This window comes from Pelmatolapia mariae, linkage group LG3_W (genome assembly GCF_036321145.2).
Source record: "Pelmatolapia mariae isolate MD_Pm_ZW linkage group LG3_W, Pm_UMD_F_2, whole genome shotgun sequence".
NCBI classification, from domain to species: domain Eukaryota; kingdom Metazoa; phylum Chordata; class Actinopteri; order Cichliformes; family Cichlidae; genus Pelmatolapia; species Pelmatolapia mariae.
The window spans coordinates 78,905,017-78,930,136 of NC_086229.1; the positions used below are offsets into that span (position 1 = coordinate 78,905,017).

Genomic DNA, 25,120 nt, shown 5'->3' on the forward strand with positions numbered 1-25,120 from the left:
TCACTCACCTGGCCCGCAGTCGTGTCCTCACATGAATAACAACGAGGGCGGAAGATTGACAGACTGATAAAAACACACTTTTTAATTTCTAATATTGCAACAGACCCTTTTGTGCTTTTTAACCCAACAGTTTCTTTCTTCTGTTTGCCTGCTGTACTTCACATTCACCACCCACAGCCATCTGCATTTCTGCAAACACCGGTCTCAACCAATGCAGCCTTCCGGCCTGAGGGATCAATAATTTGCCCTGACCGTGGCATATATGCCCTCTAGATCCCGGGAATTGTGACAGCACACGTCAGCACACTGCACACTTTTCCACAATCTCTCTGCTCCTCATCCTAATTTGACCTCCATCTGCACCACAGTGTAACTGTACCAACCGTGGGCTGTGGGGACTGAACGCTGCGAGGCCTGGGTCAGTGAATGTGCTGTGGGATGACTTGGAAAGCAATGGCAGGTGCACTACTGCTCACTCTGAGCCTTATTTTGCTGGGGTGTGGAGCTGAGGGCCAGGGAAACGGACGTGATAAGGTATGTTACTGCAATGCACAATGCCTAGAATTAAAATGTGCACTCTGTGTGTGTGCGTAGGAAGTATCATCTATATGCACCTTTTCAGCCTTTAATGAAGTCCCTAATTCTCTGCAGAAGCATGGATGACTGTAGTGGCATATATTGTTTCTGCACACTTACATGCTACAGCTCCTGATCATTCGAAATATCTGCCTGTATCATTTAGATACATCTTTTTCTTTGAGAAAAATCTACTTTGTTGGCTCATAGGTTATGTTTTAAAGAATAAAAGTCTAAAAATCCTGAGCCATCTCATACTGTATCCAGGTCATATGCCAAACAAAAGGGGAGGGGGGATCCCATCATTTGCTTAGACTTTGCTCAGTTTGCTCAGTTTCTGGACGCATCAGCATGATTAAGATAAGAGAAGAAATACTTTACTTTTGTCCCAGTTTCGGGAAATTACTAACACATAAAGAAAATCAAGACTTGTTTTTCCTCTTAAATGTTCTACATACACATGCTTCATATCCACAAGTGAATGTTGTGTGGTTGCTTTTGTCAATGAAATGCAGTGATGTGGCACTTCATCACCACTTAATAATTTGCGCACACTGCTCTGTTCAGCTTTTTTTTTTAAAAGTCGAATCAATAACTGAATACATTTCATCTCTCGGTTTAATGTGGTTTTAACGAGCAGCCAATGAAGATCTCTGAGTGTAAAATACTGAGGCCGAGTTCGATAAATGAGAGCTGCGCGTAATAAAAAGCTGTGAGTAATGACCTAAGTGTCAGATCAGTGCGAGATGAAGCTTGTGTCTTCCAGAAAGAGGTGCCGGGCAGTTCTACCGTCTATCTGGGCCAGAACACGCACGACTGGAGGCCGCTGATCCACACAACGGTCAACCTTAGTTTGATCGGCAGGTACGTGAGCGATGGGGCAAATCAATGCACCGTCAAGCCTGCACAGCAGCTCCTCTGTGGGCAAGAAGGTGCACACGATTGTTCTGGGATTTCAAATTAAAACGTGACCTTGAAGTTCAGTTTTTACTGAACAGGCGTACATGAGCTCTCTAAGATCAGTCAAAGATAAATAAGGCAGGTTGTCTTATTAATGCACCAATGAGCAGCCTTCACTCCACTGTATCTTTATTCTGCCACGCAGCATCAAATCCTCCTTTCAGCTCCGCACATTTGACCCAGAAGGTCTGGTTTTCTACGGAGACACAAAAAACGGGGATGACTGGTTTATTTTGTCGCTGAAAGACGGCGTCCCTCTGATGCAGATCAACAAAGAAGGCATGCTCGTCAGCGTAGCGGGCACCCCGAGGCTCAATGACGGGAAATGGCACACAGTAAGCAACCAGTGATCACTTGCAAATCAGTTTGCTGAACTCCAATTGGCTAAAGAACTGCTTTATGTTGCTTTTTAAAAACTCGCCCCCTTATGCTTTTCCTTATTTTCTGTCTTATATATATATATATATATATATATATATATATATTCTCACAGTAGTGGATGTTCATATTAAATATTGAGGTCAATTTATATGCAAATTATTATGGTCATGGTCATAAAAGGAACACAGCTGTGAGCACACAAATTCCGCCCATCTGCTCGTGGTTTGTTTGCAAGAGACAGCCAATCAGAAGAAAGCTGGAGTGGCCTTGAAGGGGGAGTGGCTAAAACTGCTGGTTTCGGTCAGGGACAGAACTCAGGAGCTGCACCAAGGCTCCGTATAAGAAATTATGAAGAGCCCCTTGAGAGCGCGAGAATAAAAACACGCTGGAAATGAGCATAACAGCTTATCTTAAAACTGGCTAACTGCACCGTTTGTTGTTCTCTTGATGCAACCAAGTTGGAAGTGAGCAACCAGGGCAAGTTCGTAATTCTGGAGGTGGATGGCACTGGCGGGCTGGTGGTGGGCATACATTCCAAGCAGATGGAGGAGGTCGCTTACGGTAAACTTCGACTGTCCCTTGGCGGGATGCTGATCGGCAAAGAAAAGATGATTGTTCAGGTACTGTGTGTATTTTGCACCTTTTGTTTTAAACTACACTTCAGCTGCAAATAGACCAGATGCTGTTTTCCTCTCCTTGGACAAGACCTCTGGAAAATAGCTTCTTGAACATGTCTGAACCATCCCCCCTCTTCCTTTAGTTCAATCCCAAAATGGATGGCTGTGTGCGGAAAGGCAACTGGCTGAACCTCACCGTCCCATGGGTGGCAGAGGCAGACGAGCTCCAGCCTTGCTATGAAAACATCCAACCTGGCAGCTACTTCCCTGGCACAGGATTTGCCATTTTCAACACCTCAGGTGGGAACACTCTGCTAAATTATCCCAGATACGAGCAAGTGTTTACACTCCTTTATTCAATAACAAGCTTTCCAGCTGGCCCGGATATTGCATTTATGCATAATATGGCATCTCGGGTAGCAATATTTCTCCTACTTCTAAGTAGTACTCCTTCTGATCAGATTCAGCACGTTAATTTGTATTTATTGGAAGTGGTTTTAACTGACTCAACACATCAGCAAATTACTTTTTTTCTTCTTTTTTCCCCAGATTTCCAGATCGATGGAGATCACGAGGTCCATATTGAAGTGTGGGGGGATTTCAGCCAGATGGACGGGACCCTTTTGAGCATCAAAGCTGATGGGGAGGAGCTCATGTTCTCTGTGGTAGCTGATAATAACACAAAGGTATCCACATAAGTCAGATGTATTTGCCCTCGAAGCGGGATTATTAACTTAGCAATGATGTTTGTTTCATGCAAATAACACACACAGATCAGTGTACGTCACAGTTCTGTTTCCATTTGGCATTCAGAACTTCACATTCACCTCTAGGGAAGAGGTGTTCACTATGAAAAACACTTTCAAGAGGCTCCAAATTAAGTTTCTGAAGGATTCGCTGAGGGTGGTTAAACATGAGGATGAATCATCGGCTGATTTTTCAGTCAGTGCAGGGAGCAACACCAGTTATTTATCAGCTTGGAGAGATGGTCATCTTGCCATTGGAGGCCTTTTGGGTGAGACTGCAGCTTTAAAGTATTTCAGTCTAATCCTGTATTACTGTGCAGCAACACAAAAAAAGGATCTGCTCTGTGTAACTCGTGAAGATGATCGTTTTCTTCATCTATTTCGTCTTTTCAGGTGAGAATGACGACGATGTCGGCTCCCAGTTCTTGACAGGCTGTCTGGAGAAGATCCAGGTCCAAGGGAAGGATTTGGATCTGGATTCGGCGCACATCAAACACGTGTCCGTTTCCTCTCACAGCTGCCCCGCTTAAACCACGAAAGCATGCTTACACTTTATGATATGCTGAGTAGACATGGTGTTTGCAGTGATGAGCACTAAAGTGTTTTAAGTCAGAATTTTATACTTGTACCAGTGAATCTCCAAAGTCTAAATAATTTAGTGCTAAATATTAATATTTTACGAGATGTCTCTTCCACTTTCCCACTTTTAACACAACATACAGATAAATCTGATAAATGTGAGCAGTTTTGTGACCCTGGTACGTGCAACAGCAAGCTGTTGAATAAAATATGACTTTCCCTAAAATGGTTTCTGATACATATTCATTTCTTTGGTATATTTTAAGGCAAAATAGAGGAGTAAGATGTGATAAAACTGTTATGTTATTTTGTTATGAACACCTTTATTCTTCAGCACAGCCAGAACTCTCTTAAGCAGTTGTTTTTTTTGGGTTTTTTTTTTTGTAATTTCTTTAAGTAGTCTCCAGGAATAGTTGTCCAGGCTTCCTGAAGGACATTCAAGGCTGCCTTTTGTCCTGTTCTATGTTAACATGATGCCACATTGGTCACCCACATTGATCATTTATCCAATCCTCTACTCTCGGCTGATTATCTATCAGATCAAATACAGTCATTTATAATCCGGTTAGACCTCTTAGATCTTTTGCCACGAGGCTACCATCACTGAGTGTAGTCGATTTCCTTTAAAGCCAAATTTGAATTCTAATTTTCTTCAATTCTTTCAACTTACGTTCAGCCAGTCTTTTCACGCATGCCTCACAAGAACCCACTCGCTCTCGCCGAGTGACTGATCTTAGACATGAAAATTGCTCCCTCTAGTGGTTAATTAAATATAATATTAAATTCATCAGAGACTTGTGTATGACGTCATCTATCCCATAAAATTAGATACACGGAAAAAGTCCAAATATTACTTATCAACTTTAAATTATGAAAGCAGAAAAGAAGAAAGATTAGAGCAAATATAAATGAAACGCTCAAGATCAGTTTCAGATAAAATGATGTCTGCTCGCTCGTTTCTGTATTCACTTATCGCTGCAAGAAGTCATCAAAATGTTATGTGCAGCTTTGAAATGAACTGGAAGATGTGAGAGGTCGGGGAACACAGACAGATAAATAGATTTATTTTCATTCAGAACATTATATACATTTGTTTCCCAAGACAGCATTAAACTAGCAATAAATAGAATAAAAAATATAATAACACCTATTAATATTTAACTAGAAAATCATATAATAATAAAAACACATACATAAAGCGATAAAATGCAAACTGATAACGAACGTGACTTTAACTGTAGTTAAAGTAGAAAGTTTTTAGCCCTCGAGCCAATAAAGTGAGAAATAATCAAAAACAAGTGTACGACGAGGCTACGGTGAATGTAAAAACGTTAGCTTTTGAACCAAAGCGTTTATATAGGCTTTAAAATGACGCCACGCTTTCAGTCATTAAAGCCTGAGGTGCGGTTGCTAACGATTCCACACATCTGCCGGCTGCCATAATGTTACTGTCGCAAAGCCTCGCTGTCGTGAATACTGGCCGCCCACTGAAGATGGCGGCGGAGCTGCATCCGCGGAGCGGAAAGCTGATCGGCCTGTCCAACTCGAACCGAACCGCCCGTCGCAACCAGCCAGTCCAGGAGTTCAATCACGGCCTGGTGCTTAGCAAGGAGCCGCTGAGGGACCGGGATGTCTTCACCGTCCGCATTGACAAGAAGGTAAACAAACTGCAGGCCCGCTGCTGGCTCCTCTGAGCGTGTGTGAGGGCAGCGGGACGGGAGCGGAGCTGGAGGGACGAGCCGGGGGTCTGTGGCTGTCCGCGGTCTAAAGCTATTGCTGCTGCTAAGGCGGCACACACAGGGCTTGACAGTAGCCGCAGTGTTTACGGCTCCTCAGGCTTTAATTAGATACACCGACAGAGACTGGGGAGGACCGCAGGGAGCTGATAAACAGCCCGCTGTGGGCTGGATGTGATAAACGAGTCTCCTAGCTAACGATAGCCCGCCCGTGTTGCCTTGGTGCCGTCAGATAGCCGTGCTAATGAGCCGCTAGCAGGCTGGCCGGAGCTAGCCTTTCTGGAAGGTGCTACGAGGGCTTTGTCTGGCGCTGACAGGGACCCGATATCGTTTTATCTTGTGAAAGGATCCCAGCTAAGCCGGTAAGTGCGGTTCTTTTAGGGCTTGTTTTGAAGGATCGGTCGCCTGTCAGGCTGTCTGTCCGATGGCTAATAACACTGCAGTGTTCACGCCACACGGGGATATCGTAGTGACTCAGAGGCCATGTGTGAACAGTACACAGTGACTACACCGAGGCTGTTACCACTGTCATTAATATTAACCAGAGCCTGTGTGCTGAAAGCCTCAGCTCTGCAGCCTCCGCTCACCTCTGTGCGTATGCAAAGCGTCTGCAGACCGCTAGAATTGCTGCTCAAAAAGTGGAGCACGTAGCTGACTGCTTCATGCTGTTACTCATTAATTACATGCACTCTTTCGGCTGACTTCACAACCATTTAAACACAAAATCACGGATATCATGTGTCTAACTTTACTAGACCTGCTGCTGTTAACAGTTTTCATCATCAAGTTAAGTACAGGTGATCTCTTTCCTTTCTTTTTCCTTCATTTCCAGTCAAAGTCCTGCCTCTCCTCAATCACAAGTGCAAAGACAGCTTACAGCTACAGTTCACATCCACTGATGAAGCTTGAACCAGTTTTTAATTGTGGCTTGTGACTTTTTGCAGGTAGAGGTGGCCCAATGTTCTCTTTCCTTGAATTAGCAGCTTTCACCTTGCTATCTCCATGCATTAAGAGTGCCTGTGCACAGTGTTTACATTTCAGTTGTGGAAAACCTTCTCTGTTGTAATGGCTTCTGTCTCTGCAGTTGGCCTCCCAGTGACGCTTGCCAACAACATGGCAGCACTGGAGTCAGTGCCAAAGCCAACTGCCCCCCCCCCCCCCCACACACACACACACACGAAATAACAGTGTGTCCAGCCGTCTAAAAGCATAGCGTGTGTGCACGTAAAGCATCTGGCTTAATAGCACCTGCTGCATGCTAGATAATTATGCATCCCTGGTGGAGCTCTCAGCCTGATAAAGGCTCTCATAAAAAGGCTCCCGCCCTGTCTTTGCATGCATTGCCAGTCTGAAAATCAATAGTTTGTCATCACGGAGCACCCGCTGGTATGACTCTGAGTGCTGACGTCTAGGGTGGGGGGACGTAAACACATGAGGGGGAATGAAGTGATTTATTGGAGCAGGACTCTGTGGGTGTTTTAGCATTTAAGGAAGAAAGAACTGATATGATAGGATTCAGCGGAAGATCCAACTTGTGAGATGGAATACTATGTCATGCGTTTTGCATACTGGGAGTTACTTAAAGCTAAAATGATTAGCTGTGTTTTGTCTTGTGTGACAATATCGAGTTTTGAATTGTGCTTAATGTGATGAGTAGATCAATATAATTGGCACATTGATACTAATATCTACTTTGAAATGCCACTTTTATTTTCTTGCCGTTACTGTTTAATTACAAGTTAACGCTAAAGTCATAGGTTTTCAAGTCTAATGTGTTTTTAAAAGCACACAAATTCAGTAAATCGTGCCACTTTGTGTTCCTCACAGTCATGCCGATATGGCTGGAAAATGTTTATTTGCTCCCAAATGGGAGTTTGTTGTTGTGAGAATTCACGCCCCAAAAGCTGAGCAGCTGCGTTTCCTCTCTCTAGCGGTGCTCCTCATAGGTGGTGCTTTTGAAATCGACAGGCTATGAACTTTTCTGTTTCCCTATAAAAGATGCTCTGTTGTCCCCCTTAGTGTGTATATTTGTAGCCTAGAATTATTAGTCTTTTAGAGTCGAGTCGAGTGAAAGACCGGGAGGCAGACGCCCACAGGCTGCTGTTACGTAAGCGAGAGCGCGAGGGAAGGAGATGTCTGTCTCCTCCACACACACAGACCCGGTCAGCCTGAGCTACTCCCAGATTTGTTAACCCAGATACCCTGGCTGCAGTAGCACACTGCCTTAGATAGAACCTGCCACGGAGCTGAGGAAGAGGTGGGCAGGAGGAGGCTGACTGTAGTGTAAAAAGAACAAAAAAAAATGGTATTGATCCTGGGGAAAGTGTCTTTGGCACAGAAGTCAGCTGCAGAAAAACATCCTAGGAGCTGGAAGGGTTTCAGTGATATGGTCACGGTCATCTCTTACACTGGAGTCCTACTGGGGGGGGGGGGGCGTTATGACTGAGCATAAAGCTGAGGCTTTTATCCACCGCTGAGGTTTTTGTCAGATACCTTTCTCCTTGAGCAGCAGGTGGAGTGCAGCCAGCCAGGAGTCGACTCCTCGTCGAGACGACGGGGGTTCGTGGCTCTGTGTCGGCAAGCATCTGCTGCACTCAAGTGTTTTTAATCAAGACTGAAACATCAACGCCAGCTGCTTTTTACATTTCCTTTTTTCTGCTGCAGTCTCTCGTCCACGTTGTGGAGGTTAAACAAAAACGAATAATAGAATTCATCTCGGCAGATCAATAAAGTATCTCGTTGTCGTCAGCTTATGGTGAGCTTCGTGTTACTGGGAAGAAACGGATGCCTCGGGCTGCCTGTTAGGCGATATGAGGCCAATGTCGCGCAAAGGCACGAGGAATTTTTGCCGTGAAACGGGGACCAACTGCGCCATGAGTTTAGGGGAAGGTGAGATCGCTGAGCTGAAGCTCAGGTGTTTGTTTTCTTCGAATGGGTTTAATCATTACACCTGGACCACAGAGCCGTCTGTGCTCTCTGCGGCTCGACTTCTTTTTATTATTTCAGTCATAAAACGGAGGAAAGCATTAGCTATGACCTCATAGTGAGAAGATCCTGAGCTTGAACCTGATCCAACTCTGTTCCTGTATTTGTGGAGTTTGCATAATCTGCCTTCAAAAGCTTGTAAAAAAATTTCCTGCCCCTGTGCCATATTTATATTATAAATGCCAAAAAACCGCCAGCAAGTTGCTGTACAAGTATACACTTAATGGGTAATAAAAAGACAAAAACATATAAACAAAACCCCTCACCCCTAACTGATCACAGCAGATAGCTGCCCCTCCCAGATCCTGGTTCTGCCAGAGGTTTCTTCCTGTCAAAAGAGAATTTTTCCTTCCCACAGTCGCCAAGTGTCTGATCATACGGGGTCATCTGATTGCTGACATTTTTCTAGATTATTGTAGGGTCTATAAACCACCTTGGGGCTGTCAGTGCTGCTGTATCACAGCAGCCCTAATCTGCACACACACTGCAACATGCGTCATTTCAACTGTGCTTTTTGTCATCAAGCTAATGGGACGTCGGACAGATGACAAATTGGACAATATGTAGGGACAAAGCTGATTACGTCCTCCTGATATCGTGGTCAGTTGAAAGTTGTTATTAATTTTTTTTTTCCTCTTCTGTTTGATCTAAATATAGAACAGGATGTGTGAAACTCACCCTTCAGTATCAAAATGTATTTAACTTCCCATCTTGGCAGTGAGATGCCGGTATTATAACAGTAATCTAATGCAGCACTGGTGGTTCAGTGAGTTTTCTTCCAAGTTCATGTTCGTGCTGTTAAACATGACAGTGCAGCGACAGAGTTACTGTCAAGTAATCTCTGACAAATTTTCATATTCTTTTGCGCTCGCACTGTCCCGCTTTATTCTCAAAGGAGCGCTCCCTGAGCTGTGCTCGTCACCGGCAGAACGACTAAAAATAACAGCGGCGGATCATACACGACACGCCCTTTGTTTTCCATAGATATCTACTTGCAGTTTTTAGCACAGAGCTTCACTTTTTTAAGAGTAACTCCCACGGCACAACACAGCTCCACTCGGAGTCGGAGAAACAGCCGCTGACTGTTTTTAAAAAAAAAAATAATTTTTTACTACTTTTGTGCTTTTTCTCAATATTTGCTGTCGACTTCATAAAGCTACATGGCTCTGACGTTATTTTTGAGCGTCTTTAAATGTTTTGCTAAATGTGGGACAAAGACTCGGTCTGTGGTAAGGTGTAAAATCCATAATTTGTTTTTTGCTTTTTTAAAAATGGATCTTTAATTAGGAGAAAGGTTAAAGGTCACACTGTGTCTCCTTTCAGGTGAACTCGTGGAGCGGTTCCATCGAAATCGGCGTGACGGCCCTGGACCCCGCCGCTCTGGACTTCCCCAGCAGCGCCACAGGCCTTAAGGGCGGCTCCTGGATCGTGTCGGGCTGCTCGGTGCTACGCGACGGCCGCTCTGTCCTGGAGGAGTATGGCCGCGACCTGGACCAGCTAGCTGAGGGCGACCGCGTGGGCATTCAGCGCAGCTCCCGCGGAGAGCTCCACCTCTGGGTTAACGGGCAGGACTGCGGCGCGGCCGCAAGCGGCCTGCCACCCAAACTGTGGGCGGTGGTGGACCTGTACGGGAAGTGCACGCAAGTGACAGTTGTGAGCTGCGAGCCGCCACCGCCCTCCGCGGAAAGAGAGAGCGAGACTTTAGAGCGGGAGGAGGAGGAGGAGGATGAGGAGGAGGAAGAGGTGCTAGTGTGTGGGGGTCGGGAGGACGCGGGGATCGCGGCACTGATGAATGTGGCAGCAATGAATGGAATGATGAATGGAGATGAAGGTAAGAAGCCTTTCCTCTTTATCGCTGCGGTTCTTTTTCCTTCTCTGTCTGTTGGACTGCGCTGATCTGCTGTCTCCTATCTCTGCCAGTGCCTGAGCTTAGATGCAGTCACAATAGACCAGACAAGTTCCTCAACAACCTGGAGCCTGATGCTGGTAAGAACATACCCCCAGAACCATCAGCGGACACTTTCGGGCTGGAATGGCGCTCACAGCTGTTCTCTTCCCGTGTCTTTCAGTTCTGACAGAGCACCAGCTCTTTGACGTGTTCAACAACGCAATAGTGTCCTTTTATCGCTCCGAAGATGAGGGCGGAGGGGAGGACGGCGGAGGAGGCGGCGGTGGTGGAGGGGGAGGAGCAGCAGGAGGAGGAAATACAGGAAGTGACTCCTCTTCCAGAAATGACAGAGGGAGCAGCAGCGGAGGAATGAACAGTGACAGCGGGACAGGGACGACAGGAGGAGGAGGATCGGGAAGTGCCGGGGACAGTGGAAATTCTAACAGCAGCCCTGCTGGTAATGGAGGCGTTGGGCCGGGAGCTTTGACAGGCGCGATGACCACCAACGACGCGCTGCTGTTTCACGAGAAGTGCGGCACGCTGATCAAACTGAGCAACAACAACAAGACGGCGGAGCGGAGGAGACCGCTGGACGAGTTCAACAACGGTGTGGTGATGACCAACCGGCCGCTCCGACACAATGAGATGTTTGAGGTGCGTGCACGTGTTCAGGCTGACTGTTTAAATGAATGTTGACCTGTACATGAAAAGTTATTGCAGTATGTTATATGGTCGTTTTAGACCGAGCCAGAGCCTCACATGTGCCTTGCAAGAGGCGAGGCTTACTGGGATCTGTTTGAGGAAGCCAGCCGAGGGGCAGGCAATCAGAATAAAGGTTCGGCCTTAAGTGAGAGGAGGCTTTCAGTCTTTCCCCCATAAAGAAAACATTTGATGATCTCTGCTGTACCCTTAATGATGAGATGTGACAGTTCAGTATATCAATAACAACATGCTTTGGCAACCGTTAGAATTGTTTTTGGGCTTTTCTAAGGGTAGCTGCAGAGGCAGAGACCACCCTCATGTTTTGCTGTATGCAAAGCATCTCAGTGAAAAAACATGGAGGTCGCACAGCTGTGGAGTAGTTTACTTTGAGTTTTATTGACGCAGAAAGAATGGCGGGACTGGAAGACGTGATATTTTGCACGCCTCATGGTCTGCAAAGATGGTTTAACCAACAGGAATGCAGCACAGTGTAAACGTGAAAGCAGCGCAGGGTTGTTTTAATTTTGTGGTAAGCTTTGGTGCAATTCTTTTTTCCCTTTTCTTTAAGAGCTCCACTGAGTTTAGGCCAATCATTTGATACAAAGATTTGCACATTAAGCGGAAGTAGCACAAGGACGTGAGAGCAGCATTAAGGGTTTATGAAAGTGCAATAAAATCTTTCTTTGACATTAAAATCAATGAATAAGTGTGACAGATAATCATAATACTCTTAAAGGTGCATTTCTAGTTCCTACAATATTAGAGAGGAGGAAGAATTTTCTTTTAGGTGAGGGGAAGGAGAGGTAAGAAAAGAGGAGCATAATTCTAGTCTCTGCTATAATCTGTAATTGCAGGAGAAAGAAAGACAGCTGGAAATGAGCACAATACATGCTCTTTATAGCTGCACGGAGACTAGTTGAACTAGAATTAAAGCTGAGACAAATGCTTGTGAATACCAGCATTGATCTTTTATGTTTCTTCTCTGCTATCAGATCCGTATCGATAAGCTGGTGGACAAGTGGTCAGGCTCAATAGAGATAGGTGTGACCACACACAACCCCAACAACCTGGACTATCCTGCAACTATGACCAATCTGCGCTCAGGTAAGGCACGAGTAATGACACGGGGAAGTCTGTTTGTCTGTGGCAAATACAAGGTGCTGATTGTTTCTGCTTCTTTAAGGTACAATCATGATGAGTGGCTGTGGAATATTAACCAACGGAAAAGGAACCCGCAGGGAATACTGTGAATTCAGCCTCGATGAACTTCAGGTGAAGCACGTGAACACATCCGTAAACTTGTCATTTTGTCTTTTTCTAGTAAATCTGACTTTACTTTTTCCGTTATCGACTTTTAGGAGGGAGATCACATAGGGTTGATGCGCAAAGCCAGTGGAGCGCTTCATTTTTACATCAATGGCATCGATCAAGGTGAGACAGATCACAGCCTTTGATGAGGAGAAAGAAGTCCGGTCCAGGACTTTGAAGCTGCAGCCGCAATATGGTGGTTATGAATGAGTGAGAGATTTCTTTTAGATATTTACACCGATCAAGGATAACATTTTGACCACCTGCCTCATATTGTGTTAGCCCGTGCTTTGGTGCCAAAACAGCCCCGAAGCATCAAGGTCCAGGCCGCCTTCTTTTATTGCTCTGTGGTCCCGTTCTGATGCTCACGTGCTCTTTGTTGGTGCTTTCGGTGGTGGGCAGGGGTCAGTGTGGACATCCTGACTTGTCTGCAGCTATGCGGCCCCCTGCACAATAAACTGTGATGCATGTGCAATCTGACAGCTCTCTATCAGAACCAAAATTACATTTTTAGGAAATCTGAACTACAGCAGCTCGTCTGTTTGATCAGACCACACCGGCCAGCCTTGACTCCCTCCATGCATCAGTGAGCCTCGGCCGATCATGACCCTGTCGCTGGTTCACCACGGTTCCTTCCTTGGATCGCTTTTAATAGATACTGAACGCTGCAGACCAGGAACAGCCCAGAAGAGCTGCAGTGTTGGAGATGCGCTGACCGAGTTTAGCCAAACTCCCTCAATTCCTCACACTTGTACATTTCTCCTGTTTCTAACACATCAACTTTGATGACAAAATGTCCACTTGCTCAATCATATATCCCACCCACTAACAGGTGCCATGATGAAGAGATAATCAGTGATATTTACTACACCTGTCAGCAGCCATAATGTTATGCCTGATCGATGTAAATATGTTTTAGCTCCTGTGTTATTCTCAGCTGTTTATCTCTGTATCTGCACATGTATTAAGATGTGTCTGAAGATGTACTCGTAGAATCCACACTTGGATGAAGTAATGAGTGTAAAGATTTTTTTTTTTTTTTAAAGTACTCCTGTTCTTGCTTTGTTTCTCCCAGGCGTCGCAGCAGCTCAGACCCCCAACGTGGTTTACGGCGTGGTCGACCTCTACGGCATGGCTGTCAAAGTCACAATAGTCCACAACCACAATCACAGCGACCGCCTCAGACGCAACAACGCCATCATGAGAGCGCTGTCCCCTGACGTCGGCCGACCCCGGCCGACTCTCTCCATCACCCCGGACGCAGAGCTGCCCGACCGTCTGCTCTTTCACCCTAACTGTGGCCAGAAGGCCGCCATCATCAGCGATGGCAGGACGGCGCTGCGACCTCAGTGAGTTGTCCTTTCTGCTACTTTATGTTAACCTCGTGATCTGAAACATTTAAGTACTTGTTTCTGGTAAAGCACAAAACTACACCGCGTTCCAAATTATTATGCAAATGATATTTTTCTCTGATTTTCCTAAATAGTCGATTCAAATGACAGTCAGCATAATTTTCAAGTCATCAAGCATTAGAGTATAATTCAAATGTTACTTAACAAAACTCCCAATGAAAACAGTATGTTTTTCAAAAATAAAAAACTTAAAATGCACTGTTCCAAATTATTATCAAAAACATCTTAACAGGTCAAGTTACATAGTAGCATAGGACCCCTTATTTGATAGCAGTTCACAGTTCTTGCACCCATGGAACTTGTGCGTTTTTGGAGAGTTTCTGCTTGAATGTCTTTGCAGGATGTCAGAATAGCCTCCCAGAGCTGCTGTTTGGATGTGAACTGCCTCCCACCCTCATAGTTTTTTACTTGAGAATGCTCCAAAGGTTCTCAGTAGGATTGAGGTTAGGGGAGGATGGGGGCCACACCAGGAGTTTCTCTCCTTTTATGCCGATAGCAGCCAATGATGCAGAGGTATTCCTTGCAGCATGAGATGGTGCATTGTCTAGCATGAAGATGATTTTGTTGCAGAAAGCACGGTTCTTCTTTTTCTACCGTGGAAGAAAGTGGTCAGTCAGAAAATCCACATATTTTGCAGAGGTCATTTCCACACCTTCAGGGACCCTAAAGGGCCGGACCAGCTCTCTCCCCGTGATTCCAGCCCAAAACATGACTCCACCACCTCCTTGCTGATGTCACAGCCTTGTTGGGACATGGTGGCCGTCCACCAACCATCCACCACTGCATCCATCTGGACCATCCAGGGTTGAATGGCACTCATCAGTGAACAAGTCTGTTTGAAAACTAGTCTTCATGTAGTTCTGGGCCCACTGCAGCTGTTTCTGCTGTGAGCATTGGTTAGGGGTGGCCGAATAGAAGGTTTATGCACAACAGCAAGTCTCTGGAGGGTCCTACACCTTGACGTTCGCGAGGCTCCAGAGGCACCAGCAGCTTCAAATATCTGTTTGCTGCTTTGTAATGGCCTTTTAGCAACTCTCCCCCTAGTTTGATGTATTTGTCTGGCAGAAACCTTCCTCATTGTCCCTTTATCTGCACGAACCCATGTGTGCTCTGACTTAGGCACAAATCTCCTAACATTATGGTGATCACGCTTACGTTTTCGGGAAATATCTAAGGTTTTCATTACGTGTCCGAGTCATTCAACTATTTCACGCTTTTGAGCAACAGAGAGATCCTTTTTCTTTCCCATATTGATTGAAAATGGTGGTCTGCTTAATAATGTGGAACATCCCTCTTTAGTGGTTTTTCCTTTAATTGGGCTCAAACTAATGATCATAGGTGTCCGAGATTGATTTCAGTGATCCAAAGAGCCCTGAGACACAATTCCATCCATGAGTTTAATTAACAAACAACTTATTTAATCTTTATGCCACTTAAACACAGTTTGCATAATAATTTGGAACGTGGTGTAAATATGTTCTTGCGGCTCAATATTTTTAGTGTTTACTCATCTTCACACTAATCTTTGCTGGAAAGGTCCTAAAGCCTCTGAACAACACGCAGATTACCTGCTTGTCCTCTGCTGTATTTTTCATAAGTACTTGTGAAGAGAATTTATATAGTACTGCAGTATTTCAATCACAGAACAGTGATGGAGTGTAAACAGTGCTGCTTTTACAGCGCCACTGACGACTTCAATCACGGCGTGGTCCTGAGCAGCCGGCCGCTGCGCTCCAATGAGGTGTTCCAGGTTCGCATAGACAAAATGGTGGACAAGTGGGCGGGTTCCATTGAAATAGGCGTCACAACGCACAACCCCGCCTACCTGCAGCTGCCCTCCACCATGACAAACCTGCGCTCAGGTGAGATGAGATGGAGCAGCTTTTGTAGTTTGGATAACTTGCTGTGCCGGGGTTACTGATCCCACTGGGGATGTTTTCCAGGGACGTGGATGATGACGGGGAACGGTGTGATGCACAACGGAACGACTATACTGGATGAGTATGGACACAACCTGGACCGACTCAAGGTTAGTGGTAATAATTTTTTTTTATTATTAATATTTTAAACATGACTGTTTGTTTTGTTTTTAATGCATTTTTCTTGTTCCAGGCCGGCGACACAGTCGGTGTGGTGCGGAAAGAAGATGGCAGCCTTCATTTCTTTGTGAACGGCGTGGCTCAGGGCCCGGCAGCTTGGAATGTCCCCCCTAGCGTCTATGCCGTGGTGGATCTCTACGGCCAGGCTGCACAGGCCACCATCATGGACGACATGGGTAAGACAGGAGAGCACGAGAACTAAGAACTGTCCTTAAGAAGAAAATATTAGCATCAGAGTTATTTTTTCCTCTGCTTCTTTCTCTCTCAGTAGACCTCCCTCCTCTTCCAGAGGACAGCTCCGAGGGACCCACAGCCATGTCCCCTGGGAGTCCTTGCTCAGTAGGCGGGGCCACCACAACCTCCGACTTGCGTTTCCACCACCTACATGGCACCAATGCTGTCATCACCAATGGGGGGCGCACCGCCCTGCGTCAGAACTGCCGCAGCGAGTTCAACGATGCTATTGTCATCTCCAACAGGTGAAACACGTGACGTCAAAGTGACCTGTAGTGACTCTTAATCCATCCATGGAAGATTGTGCTTTATATAAAAAAATAAATCTTAATCCTGCAATCTTTCTAACAGCCAGCAGGGGGCAGCACCCGTTTGATTATATAGAAGTTTATAAGGAAATCGCTTTGCTCCTCTCTTGATCTGTGACCTCAGAACAAACAGTTCTCACTCTCAGTCACTAGTTTTCTGTTTTGTTCAACAAAACGTGCACATTTTGTAAATTATCGACCCAGCAAGAGTTAGACTGTAGAGCCATGTTGGTTTAGAGCGGGGCTCCTTTATGATTGACTGTGTTGCTACCGTATGAGTGTGCAGTGTCTCTAAGTTTGTCCACCACTTGTCACATCTGGTTTCAAAACACCAAGATGAAACCAGTGATGGTGCTGTCCATCTTCTTATACAGTCTATGCTTAAAGACTATCCACCTCTTATTCACAAGAGTTGGGTGGTGTCACCACAGCAGGTAGTTCCACATGTTTGATTTGCTCATTAGGTGAAGGTGTAAAGCATTTCTCTGTGGAGCCACTAACATTCCTCTGTGATGTCTTAAACTGCTGCAGGTGCCTTCGGGACGGAGAGCTGTTTGAAATCGTGATCCAGAAGATGGTGGACCGCTGGTCGGGTTCGATAGAAGCCGGTGAGATGTTTGCCATGTGTCCAGCAGCAGGTCACTTCACACTAGAGCAGCAAAAAAACAAAAGTGTTCCTCTCCTCGTCTTCCCGTGTTTAGGAGTGACAGCTATCAGACCAGAGGAGCTGGAGTTTCCAAACACCATGACAGACATCGACTATGACACGTGGATGCTCAGGTACTGATGCTGTATGCCAATGTGAAGTCATAAGCAGTGTTGTCTTGAAACTAATGTCTGTGCTTTATTAAGAAGGACTCAGTGTATGTGTGCTCAGCGTGACCAATGCAGATGTGCACGTTCCCAGTTTTCTCTTTTTAACCTATTAAAACTGGTGTACAGAGAAAATAACTGTTGGAAAGTCAAAATATTTTTCCAGAACTTTTTTTGTGGAAAAATGTAAAATTTTGGTTCGAACTGAGAACATTTTTTTTTCCCTTTCTGCTTTCCTCGCAGTGGGACGGCCATCATGCAGGATGGCAACACAATGCGCAACAACTACGGCTGCGATCTGGACTCCCTGACGACGGGCTCGCGGATCGGGATGATGCGCTCAGCCAGCGGAGACCTCCACTATTATATCAACGGTGTAGACCAAGGTGTCGCCTGCTCTGGCCTCCCACCAGGTAGGAAATTGTACGAGTTGGAGGACTTGACTGAAGCAACACATACCACTACTACTACTTCCTCTAAATCAGCCACACTTTCCCTCTGCACATCCTCCTTCACTACATCCACGAACTTCCTCTGAAGTCTTCCTCTTTTCCTCCTGCATGGCAGCTTCATCTTCATTATTCTTTGTCCAGTATGTCCACCATCGCTCCTCTGCACATGTCCAAACCATCTCAGCCTGATCTGTCCCTCTGATGTACTCATTTCTAATCTTGTCCGTTCTGCTCACGCCCGATGAAAATATCATCTTCAGCTCGGCTTTCTGTCTTTTTGTCAGTGCCACCGTCAAACCATACATACTTGCTTCTGCTGCCTTTCATTCTGCCACAGGGTTGAGATGGATTGTGGTAAATGAGTCAGAATAACAGATGTGTGTGTCTGACTCTTTCAGAGGTGTATGCTGTGATCGATCTGTACGGTCAGTGCGTTCAGGTGTCCATCACCAGCTCATCGGGCCCGCTGGACAACAGCCTCTGCACCAGCAACGTCACAGAGAAGAGCTTCCCCATCCACTCACCAGGTAAATGTCAGGATCCTTACTTAGGACTGGAAATCGTCTTCCACTAAGTACCAAAAGAACTTGACTGAAAATGTGTGAAAAAGCAGCCAAAGAAAAGACCTTCAGAAAGCTTAGAAAACTATTGCTGACGGGTGGTTCAAGAGTTTTGCACAGCACTGCATATTTCAAAATGGAAGAAAAAGACAAAACTGTTGCTTGTTCTCAGAGTCTGATGTGTTTTTTCTTTATTCCGTGTGATTGCAGTCGCAGGTGTTGCCCACCGGCTCCACAGCAAACACGGTAAAAACGTGGTGCTGCTCGGGGAGGGCTGCCAGGCCGTCCGAGTCGGAGGTTACGCTCACGGCATCGTGTTCAGCGCAAAGGAGCTCAAAACGGATGAGCTGTTTGAGGTGAGGAAGAGGTCACGGTGACCAGATATTTCAGAGATGGCGGGCCTGATTCGCAGCATTTGAAATGCTTAAAAATAGAAAGCAAAGGTTTGAGTTCTGCATTTAATCCTCTCCTGCTCCTCTCTCCCTGCAGGTGAGGATAGATGAGGTGGATGAGCAGTGGTGCGGCTCGCTGCATATCGGTCTGACCACGCTGGCTCCTCTGGAGCTGCCATCCTGCCCGCTGTCAGGTCTCTCCCCCTCCCTCCCGCAGCTCCGCACCAAGGTCACCTGGCTGCTCTGCGGCTCCGAGGTCCGTCGCAACGGCGTGCTGCAGCGGCAGAACTACGGCTGCTCACTGGACCGGCTGATGGTAAGCCACGCACACACCCCCTCCTCCCCCGCCGGCTCTCTGAGCTGTGCACTGAAGCTCTTCACGGATACCTGTAAGCGGCGCTTCAAGTAACTCATTACATTTTAAGGATTTAGTTGAAGATCAAATTAAAGACCCTTAAACCTCTTGACTTAAGAGATTCTCACAGCCTCTCAGAGAAGCTTAGAAGAATCTGCTTCTTTGTCTCCTGCACGCTCACATTTTTGTCTTTTTTTTGTGTTGTTTGGTTTTTTTTAAAATTGGAGAACCACTTATTAAAAATACAAATTTTAAAGGCACTGTCTAAATAGCTGGATCGAGGGCTTCTCACTGTTCACTAATGATTAATATTAATATTTAACATTATCTGTCCATCATTTGAAATTGACCCCGGGGTATAAAAACCTGCCGACTTAAACACGAGCACCCACGCTCTTAATCTTCAAGTTAAAATGCAAATCCTGAATACTTTGGAGCTGGATACTAATCGGCTTACTCCATCAGTCTTCGGGCTTTTTGATTTAAATATTGATTCATTTTCTTAATGCAAAGAGATGCTGTGATTCCTTTGTGTTGTTTATCTACTGTGGCTGAAAGAAAGCTTTAAAACAGAGTGGAAACTAATGTTTTGAGACTTTTTCTAAATGTCTCTTATCTTTAAAACGTATTGAAGCTAAAACCCAGACAAACAGCAGCAGTGTGTCATCACTGCACGTCTCTCGGAGGTGTTAATTGTGTCGTGACACAGGCGACGTTAAACCCGGATTTGTGTTTTCAGGTTGGGAACCGCGTCGGGGTGAAGAGGTGCAACGACGACACCATGCACATCTTCATCGACGGAGAAGACATGGGGCCCGCCGCGACAGCCGTAGCCAAGGTAACCACCGCTCACTCTGACTCTCATCAGTCATGTCGGTCTGCGATGCCACTCAGCGCCTCTTTCCTGCTCCTTGCAGAACGTTTATGCAGTTTTGGACCTGTACGGGCGGATAACGGCGGTGTCCATCGTCAGCTCCTCGCTGACGGAGGACGTGGAGAGCGTTAAGGCACCCTCGCTCTCCTCAGACAGCTGCAGCGAGGGAGAGGAGGACAGCACTCCCGTCAGAGAGGTATGAAGGATATTTAAGAGGTACCGATGCGCGCTCGAGGATCAGAACCCTCCGCCTGTTCGATTTTTAGAGAGAAAGTCTGACTCTCTGTTGCCATCTTCAGGCTGAGAGCGAACCGTGCATGCTGGTGCCCACTGTCATGGCGTTCCTGGAGAATCACGGCAAAAACATCCAGCTGTCCAATCAGAACCTGACAGCAGCCAGAGTGTCGAGCTACAACCAGGGCCTGCTGGTCACCGCCCAGCCGCTGGCTCGTCAGCAGCTGTTCCAGGTAAGAGTAAGGCTTAACGTAATCATTCGGATCCTCCGAGCGATCGCTTCGATTTTGGGGATACCTTCTTAAACCATCGCTGTTTTTGCCCACCAGTTTCACATCGACCGTCTGAACCCGTCATGGACGTCGTCGCTGTCTTTAGGGGTGATTGGTCACTCCCCCGACCGGCTCAACTTCCCCTCCACAGCGTGCTGTCTGAAGCGCTCAGCCTGGCTCCTGCAGCGAGACTCTGTCTTCCACAACTCCCTGAAGGTGTGCACTGAGATCACACAGATCTGTCATCGGGGAGGATATTGATTGATTTATTTTTTTTCTGTCTTACATGAGAGAGTCTGTTTGCACTGACCCTCAAATTTGACTTCCTTCACTTCCACTGCTTCACTTTTCTCCCCCTCTTTTTTCCAGATATGTGAGAACTACGGTCCTAACCTAGATACGTGTCCAGAGGGGACGGCGTTGGGTCTGCTGGTGGACGCCAATAGTTGTCTCCACCTTTATGTCAACGGCATGGACCAGGGCGTGGCAGCCCAGGACATCCCTTCTCCCTGTTACCCCTTCATAGACCTCTACGGCCAGTGTGAACAGGTTTGCACACACATTAGTGCATGCTTTGCATCATAAATAATTTCTAGAAGAAAACAAAGAGCCGACTAACATTAAAAAGAAGAACATGGAAGTGTAAGCTGAGAGTGGATTTATTTGATCGCCTCTCGGGATCATGTTTAGTGAACCTTAAGTCCAAAAACAGACCAGAGACTTCATTTCTGTCACATTTGAAGATTGCCAAAGTTTAGGGGTATGGAAAGCCAAAAGGGTCACAGCAAACAATCAGGTGGCAGCACAGTTAGCAGTGTCACCTTTCTGTGTGGAGTTTGCATGTTCTCCCCTCGTCTGTGTGGCTTCCCCCCACAGCCCAAAGACATGCAGTTAGTGGGGTTAGGTTAATTAGATGAATTGGCTGTAGGTGTGAATGTGAGTGGGACTGGTTGTTGCTGTCTTAATAGATTTCCATCAGGTGTTACATGTGCTACCTAGTCGGGGTTTTTCTTGGGCCCTCAGGGGATGAAGCGCAATGGGTCTGCATATAGTTAAAGCAGTGAGCCTTTGTTACCTTACTTAACAGAGGTGCATTTGCTCATATTTTAGACTTTGGTTAATTAAACCTTACTTTATGAATCTCCTTTGGTGGAGAAGCAAAGCCTCTTGGCCACTGAAACCATGAATTAAATATAATGGAGAACTTTGAGCACAGTGTTCACCTCACTACAGAACCAGAACATCTACAAGCTTTTATTAGATACCCACGTGTAATGAGCGATGGCACTGAAACGGACCCTGTGCGTCTTTTAGGTTTGTTCAGCTCTTCCAGCTGCTACCTTTAGACCTTCGTGTAGCTGAAAGCTGTGACTACAGCTAGTGTGTGGACTGTGAGGCAGCATGTTTATCATATGTCATGTGCTGACGGCAGGTTACAATAGTCACCAACAACGTGCCAGCTGTGGGTGGAGAAAGTGGTGAGACCCGCTGTCAGGGCGACATGGAGAAGGCAGACATGGTTGATGGTACGAAGCTGACTTTTTTTTTAATATTCAAAGTGCTGAGGCCGTCAGATTTGTCAGTTTTACCTCCTTTTCTTTCAAAACAGGAATCAAAGAGAGTGTGTGCTGGACGCCGCCTCCAGAGGTCAACCCCAATAAGACCTGCGAGTACCAGGCGCTGTGCTCGCGCTTTAAGGACATGCTCACGTTACCAGGTGGGTGCTTCATCTTTCAGCTTTTCTTCCCGAGACTTCATCTGGATGTAAAACGCAGCGTCTCTGTTTATTAAGATGGATACTTCAGTGAAGATGCAAAGTACAACCTGTGCTACTGTGAGTCCTGCCACAAACTCCGGGGGGACGAGGCGTATTACAAGAGAGGAGAGCCGCCCCGGGACTACGCCCTGCCCTTTGGGTGGTGCCGCTTTGGCCTCAGGTAAGAAGACAGCCTCAAGCTGAGCAGCGTTGACGTCACTATCCGTTTGACCTGAAACTAGCGAGGGAGTCCGTGTTAATCTGTTCAGCTTGCTTTGTGTTTGCGTCAGTAACACACTGTCACATCTGTACAGGATGAAGTCCCACTGTGAGGTTTCCAATGCACTGAAGAAGTGGCACATCGCGTACCACGGCACCAGCGTGGGAGCTCTGCGACGCACGCTGGACCACAGCCAGCTGTTGCCGGGTAGAGAAATCACTGGCACGCCTTTTCTGCATTCACACGACGACTCCAGACACCCGCGAGTTGTTTGCGGTGAAGCTCATTCAGCTGCTTTAAGGAAACACCGGCTAACATTTTGACGCTTTGTCTTCACAGGGATGTCGTCCATCTTCTCGGTGTCTCCGGCGAAGGTGGAAGGGCCGAACGGCTACAGCGAGCCGGAGGAGAACAGCGCCCCCGGCAGGGAGGTGCCCAGGGTGCGACTCTCCCCCACCATGCGCTACTCTGGCTTGGAGCTCTTTGCTCCCAAAGTGCAGTAAGTCACATCTGCCTGTTTTATGAGCGCTACCCAGCAGAGCTAACAGGAAGTGAGGTGGCTTTTTGTACTAACGGCGCACTTCTCCTCACGCAGATTTCGGGACCCCCGTTCTCACCGCTGCCACCAGGCTCAGGTGGGATTCCAGGTGTGCGTGCGCCCGGGCTCCTACAAGGTGGGACCCCCGACGCTCGGCCACAGCGAGCCCCTGGACCCTCGCTTCAGCAACTCTGAGATCGAGTGGATCACCAAGGAGCAGGGCGGCACGCTCCTCTACGGACTGCTCGTTCGGATCGAGTGAACGGAGCAATGAAGGAAGAATTTGGGTGGAGGCGGGGTAGCTCCACACGGCACTCCTAGTACTTTTTAAGAAAAAAAAAAACATGAAAAACTTGACAACCAAATCCAGCCCTGCCTTGAGCGAGAGACTCCTCTGGAATCCAGCTGTTCCTACTGTGGATTGTTGACACTTCAGCATCTTTGATTTGGTTTCGTTCCTTTCGCTCTCGGACTCTTTTAGCGGCGCCGCGGCGGTTTCAAAGGACAGACACTGCCTGCACTTTATGTTTCAGACACTCGTGGGCGATTTTTAAACTTCTCATCCACACAAAGCGTTCGTTCATCCGCTGTAGGGTTTTTTTTGGTCATTTTTATTACAATTTTCTTTTTCTTCTTTCTTTCCCGGAGCCTCACAAACGGCTTCTCTTTTTGGCACTTACTTTTAACACTGTGCTGGTCAGTGTTTTACTTTGGGAGGAGCTGCACTCCTGCCAGTCTGCACGTTAACAAACTGTCGCCCAAAAAGACTGAAATGTGGATAAAAAAGAAGAAAAAAAAACAAGGAGAGTGAGGATGTTTTCACACACAGAGAAAAAAGAACACACACTTGAATCTGGAGGGATTTTAAAACTGGAGTGGGTGGGTTGGGGGCGGGGGGTTGTTTACACATGTACCACTGTATGTTGCTGTCCTCTTCATGTCTCCACATTAGCAGTTTGGCTTTTTTGTTTGTTTTTAAATCAGCCCCGTTTGCAGTCTTGCCCAGCATCACTTCTTTATCAAATGGGAAAACAAGTTAGGACCTGGGAAATTCCCCCGCTGCACGTTTGGGATTGTCAAAGTGCAGGTGATGAATGATAACTAACGCTCCAGCCTTACAAGTTAAGGATATATGAAATATTTTAAGATACTGTAGAATTAAACACAGCAAGTTTATAGTACACTGTTTAATTTAAAGAAATTACAAGCTTATTAGCATCTTTTTTTGCTTAGAGATGAAGAGACTTTACCTTTCACACCTGTATAATGATTATGAAGCCACAGCGAGCCCCTTTTAAACCTCTCCCACATGGTTCCCTGTGATACCTCACCTCATTTTAAAGGTTTTCAGACAGTATTTTTTTGAGTTTTTTAAGGTTTACAAGAGAAAGGGATGAAAACGTGGATGAAGTCGTAGGTTTAACAGCACCCATAGCACACAGATGCTCTCCAGGTTCCTCTGGAAATGCATCTCTCACTGTTGCTTGGTTACAGCCCTGACTGAAGCCACCTGAGCGTACAGGTCGTAAATGGGCGATGCGGGCCTGACTGTAACTGGAGTTTCAGCACTGCTACACCGCACAAAATCACTCGTTTCTTTCTTGTTTCTTTAATCCGCGCTCTCACCAAAGTCCTGAAAGGGTTCGCCGGTGCTGACCAAGTTGGTGTCGTCGTTAGTCAGCGATGGCCTGAGAGAAAACGGTAACTTCAGGTTGGTTCCTGAGGTCCTCTGAAAGATTCACAAATCTTCCTCTAGAGAAGCATCCTGAATCAGTGCCACTGCTCTCTATTCTTTAGTGCTTGTGCGGTTTAAACAAACCAGAGTGAGAGGACGTTAATTACTGAGCTTCAGAGGACGCGGTAGCTTTGAAGAGTCCTACAGGCTGACTCTATCTTCATGTGAAAACGCACATTTCCCCAGATGTTCAGCTTCTTCTTCTAAAGGTCGACGAAATGGACTCGCACCAAAAAAGGTGTGACTAACCTTTCATCCTTTCACAGTTTACACTCGATCCACCCCCAGGAGCAGAGTCCGTGTCCCCGCGACCTACGTCCAGGTGTTTACACGTGAATGTTTATTCATGATTTACACTCAGTGTCAAACGTTTATGCTCAACATCCAC

The 25,120-nt window shown here is 46.4% G+C and overlaps 2 protein-coding genes across 3 annotated transcripts; both read left to right on the plus strand.

The window, feature by feature from the left end:
• Positions 1-298: 298 nt before the first annotated feature.
• shbg (sex hormone-binding globulin) lies at positions 299-4,074 on the plus strand. The gene is made up of 8 exons (XM_063469954.1): positions 299-534; positions 1,343-1,440; positions 1,682-1,871; positions 2,376-2,537; positions 2,678-2,834; positions 3,084-3,220; positions 3,348-3,549; positions 3,674-4,074. Exons 1-8 carry the CDS (start codon positions 427-429, stop codon positions 3,808-3,810), a joined length of 1,191 nt encoding a protein of 396 aa, XP_063326024.1. The 5' UTR covers positions 299-426; the 3' UTR covers positions 3,811-4,074.
• Positions 4,075-5,145: 1,071 nt separating this feature from the next.
• Positions 5,146-23,872, plus strand: neurl4 (neuralized E3 ubiquitin protein ligase 4). 2 transcript variants are annotated; one of them, XM_063469955.1, is made up of 29 exons: positions 5,146-5,517; positions 9,904-10,411; positions 10,501-10,566; positions 10,650-11,122; positions 12,163-12,274; positions 12,354-12,442; positions 12,529-12,601; positions 13,554-13,827; positions 15,571-15,752; positions 15,834-15,919; positions 16,003-16,165; positions 16,258-16,468; positions 17,063-17,139; positions 17,233-17,311; positions 17,588-17,757; positions 18,195-18,323; positions 18,567-18,712; positions 18,846-19,064; positions 19,843-19,941; positions 20,021-20,173; positions 20,277-20,444; positions 20,541-20,699; positions 20,853-21,032; positions 21,916-22,009; positions 22,093-22,200; positions 22,276-22,420; positions 22,554-22,666; positions 22,799-22,958; positions 23,055-23,872. In XM_063469955.1, exons 1-29 carry the CDS (start codon positions 5,302-5,304, stop codon positions 23,257-23,259), a joined length of 4,857 nt encoding a protein of 1,618 aa, XP_063326025.1. In that variant the 5' UTR covers positions 5,146-5,301; the 3' UTR covers positions 23,260-23,872. The 2 variants fall into 2 exon arrangements, with proteins under 2 accessions (XP_063326025.1, XP_063326026.1); XM_063469956.1 differs by having other exon boundaries at positions 16,261-16,468.
• The last annotated feature ends 1,248 nt before the right edge of the window (positions 23,873-25,120 follow it).